This window comes from Histoplasma capsulatum, genomic scaffold (assembly GCF_000149585.1).
Source record: "Histoplasma capsulatum NAm1 scaffold_1 genomic scaffold, whole genome shotgun sequence".
Classification (NCBI taxonomy): Eukaryota; Fungi; Ascomycota; class Eurotiomycetes; order Onygenales; family Ajellomycetaceae; genus Histoplasma; species Histoplasma mississippiense.
In genome coordinates this window covers 552,835-564,367 of record NW_001813982.1, presented here as the reverse complement: position 1 = coordinate 564,367, position 11,533 = coordinate 552,835, and the positions used below count along the sequence as shown (strand labels likewise).

The window sequence follows — 11,533 nt, the reverse complement described above, 5'->3', positions numbered from 1 at the left end:
TTCCACTTTTACGAGCTTGCGAGGCAGTAGAACGGTGGGTGTTGCGGGGCATATTGGCAGATTTGATGATAAAGGTGCAGATTTGATGATAAAGGTGCGTATTTGAATGGATTGGATGATATTTGAATGATTTTAGAGATACGTGGATATTTTGGTTATTTCTGCGGTGTTTTGCTACTATTTTTCAGGGGGTGGCAGAAAATTCTGTTTTCGCAAGCTTTACGTCCGCCACAATACGTCCGCCACAATAGACGAGGAGCGTTTGGTCCCGACAAACAGTATGCGTGCCTGTACCGCTGTGGTGACTGAGATATCTTTCAACCATGCACCAAACCGTTACAGAGCAGAGATTGAATTTATTTCTTTGGCAGAGTGGGAGGAGGAATTAAAATTAATTTTTGGTGATATCGAACTTGGGAATCAACAGAAGGGGGATAATTCCGACTCTGCGATTGCTCGAGCAAAAACGACTGCGGTATACCCGGACACCCCAGACATTCTAAAATCGTCGATCAAAGAGCTTTAGTACATGAAAATGTGTCAAATGTTCTAGGGAAAACGATTGAATTCACCGAAGATGATCCGATTGTTTTCTACGCCCAACTTCAGAAATATGTTGACAGCAAAACCAAGACCCGAGGCAAAGGCATGAAGGGAAAGAGCAAAACTGGTGGTCAAAAAGGTTGTAATGGAGGTTTGCGGAACGCGAAGGAAAGCGTGGGAACAAGCATGGAGTTTTGGCCTTTGATACGCATCGTTCGCTTGTATGTCAAGGCGCCTGTTCTTGCTACTGGAGCTGCCATTGTCGACTTGCCTGGCATGCAGGATGCCAATGCTGCGAGAGCTGCAGTTGCGTCTCGATACATTGAACAATGCTCCTCTCTTTGGATAGTGGCTCCCATAACGCGAGCAGTGGATGATAAAACAGCGAAGACCCTTCTCTCAAATAATTTCCAAAGACAAATCCAAATGGACGGCACCCTTAGTGCAGTTACATTCATATGTTCCAAAACTGATGATATTAATTTATCAGAAATGGTTCTTGATTTTGAGGATATAGTCGATGAGCCACTTTCGACTCTGGAAACTCCAGAAATTTCCACTACACTCCTTCAGGAGAACCTCGAAGCCTTGAAAGATGAGCGCAACGAAATTGTTATGTCAATGGATGATATTTGTGAAGAAATGGCTGCTATGGGATGCAGTTTCAGTCCGTTGAAAGGCAATGATGGCTCTCCAAAAAGAAATAGACCATCCGACTATTACCCGGACTTCATACGGCATGGGGAAAACGCCACCAACGAATGTGGCCCAAACGACAACAACATGGAAATAAATGACGACCAGCCAGCAGATTTTGTAGAAAAGAGATGGTGTGATGCTTCAAATAAACGAAAACTCCTGTCCCATCGAAAAAAACTGATTGACTCGGAGATAAAGCAGGTGATCGAGCTATTGAATAATGCTCGGGAAAACGAGAAAAGAAAACAAAATAAACTAGCTCTAAGGTGTATTATAGAGAGAAACCAAGCCGTGAAGGCCCAAATTCGGCAGGACTTTACTGATGGGGTTCGGCAATTGGACGAGGCAAATGCGGAGGGGGAGAGTTTTGACCCGAGTGTTGATTTCAGGGATTACGATCAGGTTGCCAGAGCACTTCCGGTCTTTTGTGTGTCCTCCAAAGCATATCAAAAATTGAAAGGGAGACTCCGTCGCGACCATGCCGTCAAAGCATTCTGTAATACCGAGGAAACTGAGATACCAGCTCTCCAAGCTCATTGTCTGAGTTTGACCATCGCTCAACGCAAATCTGGCTGCCAATCGTTCCTAAATGGGCTACAACAGCTCGTGAACTCTTTGGATCTGTTATGTTCCATCAGTGGTTCTTCAGAGTCCCTATGCGAGGAGCGCAAAGAAAATAACCGTGTTTTCCTGCAAAGTAGATTGGATGCTCTGCAACTGGTATGCTCTAAATCAAGATCAATTGATGTTTATGTTTCGTCGCCTCTATCTGCTCACTCGTATCCAGGACCTGGAGAATCTAACTGGAGAACTTTTGGCTGAAATCACCAGCGCCATCAAGAGTAACATTTTCGATAAATTTGGTGTGTCGTCCTATCCCCCTGCCTTCTAGAGAGGTTATTACAAGAAAGTTGTGCTGATATTTCGCAGGTTTCGCTTCATCACAGGCTTGCAATGAGGTTGGAAACACTCTTGAGGAATGGCACCGTTCACGCAAAATCTCTCCAGAAGGTCTCGCCTGGAACACTTACAAAGCGATTTGCAGACGCCAAGGGGTTTACAAACATCATGTGAGTTTCGATCAATCAACGTTATTCCTTACCTTTCTTTTCTTTTTCTGTTTTGGATAGGGAATTCCTAATATTGTAATAGGACTGGAATAGTAAGCTGTAAGGTTTGATGGCTCCTATAGGAGAAATCTGTGATGTCTGACAACTTTTAGGATCCAACCTATGATGCCAATTCTTGCGGCTAGTTGGGAACGGTAAGAAACATCTCCGTTGTTTTTGCAAAACATGCTAAATATCGTGTAGTTCCTTCTCGCGTCTAATCCCGAAAATGCTATCCCGATTTGCCGAAACTTCGTACGGCTATGTAAAAGGATTGAATGAGAGTCTTGCGCCTCGTCTCTCTGCTAGGACAGCTAATCCTAACATAACACTGAAGCTGAAGTCTCAGCTTGCAACCTACCAGGCTTCTTTCAAGGAGATATCCTCCGCGAGTGATGCAATGTTGAATCAAAGCCATAAGGCAGCAAATCGTGCATTCGTTCCGATAATTGCAGCCGAGTTGAAGGAAGCCTATGAGGACTGTGGGTCTGCAAGTGGTAAGTAACCAGCCAGCTTGTAATCGTTTCTAATGCCAACAGAATCTGTAGGACAGGGAGTTTACATACGCATGAAAAACATCATGACTGAGCATGTGCAAAAGGGTCGCCACGAAATGTTCCGCAAAAGCACAGAACACGTCCAGTCCGAGCTGGAAGGTACTCTCCAAGCCATTAGAAACTTCCTTGCTCTGAAGATCGAAATGCTCTTCCAGACGATTCGTCTGGATTACGAAAATGCATTTGAGAAGTCGCAGACTTCTGAGGAGAAGGCGCTGAACAAAGAACTCAAAAAGCTTCTCCAAAGGAATACGATTTTTAACGGCACAACAGCATCCACTTCAACATCCGGCGATGTACAGTGCCAACCATTTAATTGGATCAAGAATGAAGTGAATGCGGATTTCGCATGAACATATAATTTCTTAAATACATAGGCCTGGCCTTTTTTCCCTTTTCTCTTTGGTTAATATCATACTTTATCTCCACCCAGGATTGTCAATTCACGTTTTTGCATCAGAGGAAATCAGTATTACTATTTTGTCACTCAACTCGTGGGACGCATGCCGATTATTACCAATCTTCCAAGTTCGTGCCATAATGCGTCTCTGTATCCTGCTGAATGCGTTGCCTTCATACAGCCTCCCCCCGGTTTTCGCCATACAGGGCATTTTAGATCCGGCCTTCGAGCAGGGTGGAAGTCACCATGCACTATGCGGACAATTTCACGAGAATTTTCACAATAGGCCCTTGATTTTAGTCCCCACAACCGTCATACTTGACTGTGCAGTACACTATGCCAATTCTTTTTTCTGGGTGTGCAACTTTTCCTAGTTGGAAATATTGTTCGTGGAATAGCTCGCAATTCCAGTTTGACTTTCCATCTTACCATTTGAGAAAATACTAGCTCAGCGAATCTGTCTTATGATTCTAAATTTAAGAATTGAATACCCCATTGTGCTAGACACAATTTTTTGCAGGGTGACCGACCTCTTTTCTTCCATCTTTTCTTCTTCGGCCATTAAACCTTGACTCTATGGGTCGGTATTTCCACGTTCTTTGGCAATCTTAGGATTATTTATTAAGCAATTTCATCCTCTTTAATCTGTGGTTGAAAGGGCTCTAAGGGCTCTCACTTGTTATCGCACAATCAGCCCAACAAGCATTGACGGAGTGCGATGCAACCACTGCAGTCAAATGAACATGTTTATACAGTAAGTCATGTTGCTTCTACCCTGCCTGGTAAGAGAAAGCACCAAAAAAATTCCATAATGATATGGAAGGAATTCTTAAACTGAAATCGGACGGGGAACACAGAGCCAAACCCCCAACCTGCTCATTTACCAGGGTAGTCACCTATAATTGAGAGATTGCATTATATCACAAATAGTGACTTTGGCAGGGGGGAACTGTTTTATACAGACCCTGTCAAATCTACACCGCCAGATTGAACTAGTTGGAGGCCCTCTCTAGGATCGCCAAAGAAGTTCGACAGTTGAAAGATACTTACTGTCTAGCCTGTTGCCATGTTGGAGGGTATACCCACTCAATAGTAAGTTTCTGTGTGGCTAATGGATCACAATTCTCTTTCATTTAAATTTCGGCAAATATCTCATGCCAGCGTTGATCTGCAAATTTCATTTAGTATGCTTCTTTCCTTCTTCTGGATGTAGGCGATGCACGCTTTGATGGTTGATGACATCTATTCAAGTGAAGTAAGCAACAACTCCTTGTTGGGTCATGGAACTAACATAACTTCCCGTGGGAAATCTTGAGCTAATTGTCTTCTAGACTTGCTGATGGTTGCTCATCTACCTCATAACATGGATGTTAACCCAATGTATTGCTGTTTGTCCTTCATCCAACACCATCTAGCGTCATACATAAGCGCCCAAGCTGACCCCACATACGCACAGGCCAAAATAGTTATTTTTTCCAGGCGCTTAAATTTCTTCAGGCTCGGAGGGTTATTTTTAGAATCTTTTGGGTGGGAGGGCGGTTGGTGACTTCTACGGCACCTTTGGAAGACCTATTCTTCTTCTTTTCTAAGTCAAGACAATGTATGAATTGGATGTGCATTGTACTGTGGTTGGTGGAACTAGTTATCCCTGTGGGCGCCAATGATTCCCTGTAAATACTGGACGAGGTTGATTGGACACTCACAAGGGGAGTGTGCATATTCTGAAATTGGTTGGCTTGGTTTGTTTGCATGGCCAAAACAGCAGTTTTTCATGGATTAGCTCGATGCGCTATGGAAGATGTTGTGCATTCGAGACCTCCTCTTTGTTTCAATAAACTGTGACAAGAATAATATGCGATTTTGACAGTCAGGAGAGCTTCAAACCGCAGACGTAAATTTGTCGCAACTCAATCTACTGAAAATCTGGAATAGAATTTCCGGTGTAAAAAATGACTAGAGGATTTCTGCGGCATGAACAGCTGCAAGACAGTTTCAAATCGAGAACACCGAAACTTTACTAGTACTACTGCCTTGGAGAGGTCCCGAAGCCCCGGAATCCCTGTGGCACTGGTTGCAAGTTTATATTTTCCTCATCGGATATTAGTGGTCAGCCTTTTCTCGTATTTCTGCAAAATATGAGTTGAGATGGTAAACTTCCCGTGTCTGTGGCGCCTGCAAATTTGAATATGAGTTACTTCTGAGTGAAGAAGAAAAATGAAACATCATAGGAACATCCATATGAGCCAGGCAACGAATTTATTTTGGCGGTTTAATATCTGCCGCAAGATACCAATTTTTTAGCGTTCGGTTTATTCAACAGCATCTTGGACAGCCCTTGAAATGAAGACCTAACAGATGCTTAGTTGAATGGTATACAGAAAATTAGGAATTTCCCAAAGACCTTCTTATTTTTAGATTGATATTTCGTTGTATGGATTATCCAATCGTTTTCAAGGTGAATTACGCAGTAGATAAGAGGCTGATATGCGTTTGTTAGGCGAGTTTAGCGCGCGTTAGAATTAGCCGCGGGAGAAACTACTATCATCTGTGCAACGCGACATGTGAATGACACCATAGGACTGAGTCAAGGTCCTTTCAATGGGAAATTAAATCTACTGGCGTGGAGCTGGATAAGTCCATAGGCTTTTAAAGGTCTATATATCTGACCTATTTGAGACACGTTACAGGAAGCAATTCAGGGGAAGGCCAGAATCAACCAGATTTCGGAAATATTCAAAAGACTTGAGGAAGAAGGGTTTCCTATTTTGATACTGTCAAGACTCTAGTCCCAAGATAGAGCCTGGAATTCCCTGGTGGGTCCCAGCAACGTTGGCGCTGATAGACCTGTTCGCGATGCCGTATCCTGAAGAAGTCCGGGTCCATGGATGTTTGAGCCCCTTGTCACATGAAACAACCATCCCACATCAGGTCTAACTCAGCATCGCCCCGAGTCTCATCACCGTCTCCGCCAGTATCCACGGCTAACACCAGGGCGTCGTTGACAACGTACTGCTAGGCAGCACTTCACTCTTTCTACGCAGAGGGGCATTACAATTCCTTTCCCATAGCAAGAAATAACAAAGTGCAGAACATCTTCCATGACGAGACTTGGCCCACCTATCAGAAGCAATTGTGCTCCTGGACCTGACGGCGTGGGATTTTTTCTGGCGCCTACGAGAAACTGAACCATTCTCATCCTTCCACACAGGACTGCACTGATTGATGCCCACGGCAGCCCTAGTGCAAGTGAAAAGAGCATGCACTATTTTTACAACACAGCGGCTTCGGTACGCTTAACCAATGTGGTTGATACCCGTTCTGAATTTGCCATTCGAGAGCAGATTTTACACTTTCTCCAGAAAATGATGAGACACACTTACCTTCATGAAAGTTGGGCGTCAAACCCTTAAGCCCCCTGGTTTGGCTTCATACCCTGGCCCTTACTGCTCTTGCAGATACTAACCTCGATTGTTGGTTAGATAGGCACTCCAAAGCAATGCTAACCTGCTTTGGGAGAGTTCGCTGGCCACCTCTGGGCAAATTGGGTAACAGAGGATGTTTTCAGTCTTGCCGGCTAGCTCTTAAGTGCATTTCCGGCCATTCCTCCTGCGGGAACAATATGGTCTTGAACCAACCGGTCCCGGGATCAATATCCTCTATGATGCCCGGCCCTCCTGTGCATTTCTGTTCTCGCTCCGTTGTCCTTCCTGCTGGTCTTGCCTCTGGTTTCCCACCGTGTATGAACTCTAGTCGCTCTCTTGATCACTCATTTGATTCATGATTCTTGCTATATTTCAAGATTACAAACCTTAATCTTTGGGAACATTTATTTTGTCCGCTATTGCCCAGCGCTGGACTCCACTCCTTGTCCTAAGTTGCTGGTAACGGCTAAAGACGATTTTTGTTTAAATACAATTCGAACATTCGTTGCGGAACGAGCTCATTCATGAAGCCACACTCCTTTACTCAGTTGATTGAGAATCTAAATTCGAGATTTCCGCATAGTCTTTTCTGCTCTGCTTTCAGGTCCCACGAAAGGATTGAGCAGGCTATCTTTAGCAGGGCAAACCGATTTTACCCCTCCCTTGGGCACTGGAAGCTAGTGTATCGTGTAGTATCGGCCATAGGAATTAACGAGATTCGCAAAACGCAAAGACTCGCATGCTGTGTTGACCACCCAAAAAGACCAACCAATATGACGCGCAATGATATAGATTATGGTCAGGTCGGACAAGGGTATGTTGAATTGGACATAAAATGAATCTTTCCCTTAAGTGGCAGTGATGCTGATATTTTCATTCATTAGAAACATGTTGCCATCAACCCTGGGAAATGGCATGCAAATGAACAATCTTGGCTTTGGGAAAGTATCAGAGGACGGAAATATGGCAGCCAGAAATGGGGGAAGCACCACGCTAGAGCCATATGGGCTCAGGGCCTGGACTACAGAGATCCAGCCCAATCCATCGACGGCTGCTACGTCCAAGTCGATAAATGAAAGTTATTATTCGCTGCCCTACACTCTCCATTCGGATAAAGTACCAGCTTGGAGCATACACGGGATCCAAATGCCAGCACATTACTTTATGGGCCCTGAGTTTGGAACGCCAAATGGGCTCTTGGAAATCACCGCTGTGGACGATCGTATGTGTGGCCTGGCTATTTGGTTCCTTATTTACTTCTAACATTTATTCAGGTTTCGATGACCAGAATTTAGTAGAGGGGCTGTCTACTTTTTCAGGGCTTGATCACGATTTAGTTTTGTTCCCGAGCGAGCTTTCCCATGGCCAAAAGGTCACGGTCGGGAGTGGTAGAAGGTTTAACCTGCTTCCAGATCACCCAGTCACTTACACTCGACACAAAACATTGTTACTCGCCCTCTATCCGATTCGTATTTCTCCCGGTCAAGCAACACAGGATCTTTCGACTTTGTCGATCTTTCTGCGTTTTCCGAAGTCCCATCGTTCGCCTCTGCTATGAGTTCTGACTACACTCCCATAAGTTCATTCAACCTCTCTTCTACGCCGCTTTCCCCTATGCCATCCCCAAGACATTCACAGACAGGCCTCGTTCGTGGAGGAAATCGGGCAGGAACATCGCAATCCCCTCGTGCAAGCGTTCAAGCATCTCCACATAGTTTTGACGGCGTCCGTAAACGGTGGTCAACAGGCTCCTATGGACCACGTCCTAATCGTGCTGCCTCTCCATTCTTAACACAAACTCATTCCAGTAGATCTCGTCTTCCATCTCCTTTAATGAGGCAAAAACGCAGTATTCCTTCGACCAATTCCGCACGACAACATGCAGGGAGAATCCCAGTACACTTTCTACATAACAACGTTCTACTACCTTCGAATTTTGAGGCGAACGTCCGTTTCAGAAATGCTGATCCACTAGCATCTCAAGGTCTGTTCAGAACCCTACAGAGTGATACCGAGTCTCACCATCATTGCTTTGACCACTATTCCGAGTTTCCTGGCCCACCGGACCTACTAGGACCGCTGAAGGAAGAACGAGAACTTCCACCTCCGGAGGATATGATGCCAAATGATCCGAGTATGACCCCACATGAACAAGAGCTTCGATTCGAGAACGACTTATATACACCAAAGTGGGTTCGAGGGCACGGGAATAAGCGTGAGGGTTGGTGTGGGATTTGCAAACCCGGCCGTTGGCTTGTGCTCAAGAACTCTGCCTTTTGGTATGACAAAAGTTTTTCGCACGGAATCAGTGCGCCAACAGGCAAAGCGTTTGCGACCCCAAAAGAAATGAGGCGAACAGACGGAAATACAAATATATGGGAAGGTCTCTGTGGGAACTGTGACGAGTGGATAGCTTTGGTCAGCAGCAAAAAGAAGGGTACCACCTGGTTCAGACATGCATACAAGGCACGTGCTGGATTCTAACTCCCATGTTAAAGCCCAACCGCTCCCTCGGAAGAATGCTATTACTAACCGCGTTGATCACCAGTGCCATAACCACCCAAAGAATGAAACCCTCAAGCGCCGTAGAGAGAACACTCCCGGGGGCTGTAATCCTCCGACTGCGACTTCCCGAACAACAATGCGGAAACTAGAGTCTCCAACTTCATCAGGGCCTTCTGCAACACCGCCACTTCCGGGGGATGGGATAATTCCGGAACCAAAGAGTCTTTCGCCATTACATACAGTAGCAACGGCGATTTGACGGGCTTCGTTTCCTTTCCCATTTCTTTCCTCTCTCTCTCCTTTTTTTTTTTTTTTTTTTTTTTTTTTTTTTTTTTTTGGTTTACACCACTCTTTATGACTACGACATCTCACGACCATCTCTGGCTCCTTATCAATTCTACCTTCTAGCCGTTTTGCGTTTTTTCCCTTTTGCGCGCTGTACCATTTCCTTGCTTCTATTCATTCCGCATTTCCTAAAAACATATGTCGTTTAACCCAGGAGATGTTTCATGTCTGGATGGGATGATATGCGACTTCGCCCTTATTCCCCATCGCCGAACAGTCACCTCTTGGCTTTTGATGTGATTACCCAAGCCCATGTCATCTTCTTGGCCGAACTATATGATATGTTTGACATGAGACTTAGTTACTTTGAGTTACTTCACAGCAAGGCCTGAGAGAGCAGTTCGTCGAAAAGAGGGTGGGATAAGGGTTGAATCTTCCCGGTAAGACATCTACGCAAGGATGGATTTAGGATGCGGATGAAACGGGCTGCAATTTCCCTGTCATACTTTTTTTTATTTATTCACTTATATGGTGTTTTTTTATCGATGTTTGTCTGGGCGGTCGAATCATATCTTCTTTGTTCGTGTAGCAGAGGGGCAATTGGTCTACGAATCTCAAAAGGTGTTAAGCAGGGTATTAAAAGGGCACACTTCTTATGATAATGAAGAATATTAAATGAAAAAAACCGTTTCAAGTCCTCATTCATATTTATTACCTTATACAAAAGTCAGAAGTCGGAAATTGAGTTAACTAACGATATTTTGCTTCACGCCGTGGGGGAGCGCTAAATAAGCAATGTTCACCCTTAAGGGGGTTCAACGATTGGGTTGTTTATACCACCTGGAAGTGCGTGGAGCTTCATTCGCTGGAGAGCTCGAGTCCAATGGGCATTCAATTCGATTTATTTCTTTTTCCACTTCCCCTCTCTGTTGCTGGCTATCTTCCAGGAATCAAATTCAGGTGAAGGTTGCCCAGGTGGGAAAAAAGGGATTTCATCACCTTTATCTTGGGGATCCCTTTTCTTGTCGACTTAATTAACTCTTTCGTTGAATTTGAAGAGGAGGAGAGAAAAGATATTTATTTCTCTCCGAGAGCCCTTGTTCCCACCTCCCGCAATTTCTGTACCAACTTCTGCATTCTTGACTGGTTTTATTCTGTTTTTATGTATATCGATTCTACCTCTCAACCTAAGCTGTTCTCCGTGTCCGACTCTATTCTGCTCCACGATCCCTCCTCGGACGGGCCCTGTGTTGTCTGTCTTGAGCTCCTTAGCTGGCTTGTTAGGGTGGTCTTGTTTTGGTTAAATATTCCCGTGGCTGGGGAAATTCTGTTGCTGTTGATGTGGATGTGAACAAGTGTTTAGCTCAACACGATCAACTTCCATCGGCTTCTAAAGAAATAAATACTAGGGCTGGGGAGGGATTGATGCTGCGACCTCCCGCAGTCCGTCCTGTCTGTCCGTCAGCCAGCAATTATTTAGTTTTATTTAATCGTTGCTGTTGTTGTTGTTGACCTGTCATCCTCAACATTTTTTTTTTATCTCCCTTTTTGCTGTCTTCAATCCAGTCAAGTTTTTCGACTGTTTGGCGCTGTAATAATTATTGTATTTAGGTGGTTGTTTCGCTGGGCTTCTTTTGCTTTCCTTTTTTTTCCTTTTTTCCTTTTTTTTTTTTTTTTTTGGACCTTGCTCCCGCATCCCTAGTCGTCTTTTTATTTTTAGTTGGGTCTGACCTCGCTCGTACCGGACTCATGGTTCTCACAAAACTTTTCTCCTCCTCCAAAAAATCCCCCGACAAGAAAAAGCACCACAAGCCTTCCGCCAGCAACGGGTCAGACCTGTCCGACCTTCAGCTTCACGATTCTCAACATCCGCCCGCTTTGGTCCGTGCTGCCTCCTCCGACCGACACACCGATTCTTCCTTGGACGTTGCCTCCAAACACCACCAGTCCTCACAACGTCTCTCCACATTCAGCACCGCCAACAACAACAGTAACCATAGCAAAAACAAGTCA

General features: G+C 44.7%; 2 protein-coding genes across 2 annotated transcripts; both read left to right on the top strand.

The window, feature by feature from the left end:
• Window positions 1-280: 280 nt before the first annotated feature.
• Window positions 281-3,261, top strand: HCAG_00178 (predicted protein; the record flags this gene model as incomplete). The annotated part of the gene is made up of 7 exons (XM_001543082.1): window positions 281-401; window positions 527-1,962; window positions 2,030-2,105; window positions 2,288-2,312; window positions 2,465-2,506; window positions 2,556-2,848; window positions 2,900-3,261. 7 exons carry the CDS (start codon window positions 281-283, stop codon window positions 3,259-3,261), a joined length of 2,355 nt encoding a protein of 784 aa, XP_001543132.1.
• Window positions 3,262-5,739: 2,478 nt separating this feature from the next.
• Window positions 5,740-9,214, top strand: HCAG_00177 (predicted protein; the record flags this gene model as incomplete). The annotated part of the gene is made up of 8 exons (XM_001543081.1): window positions 5,740-5,796; window positions 5,996-6,063; window positions 6,517-6,595; window positions 6,792-6,853; window positions 7,335-7,544; window positions 7,615-7,952; window positions 8,005-8,199; window positions 8,478-9,214. The coding sequence occupies 8 exons, from the start codon at window positions 5,740-5,742 to the stop codon at window positions 9,212-9,214; spliced, it is 1,746 nt and encodes a 581-aa protein (XP_001543131.1).
• Between the last annotated feature and the right edge of the window lie 2,319 nt (window positions 9,215-11,533).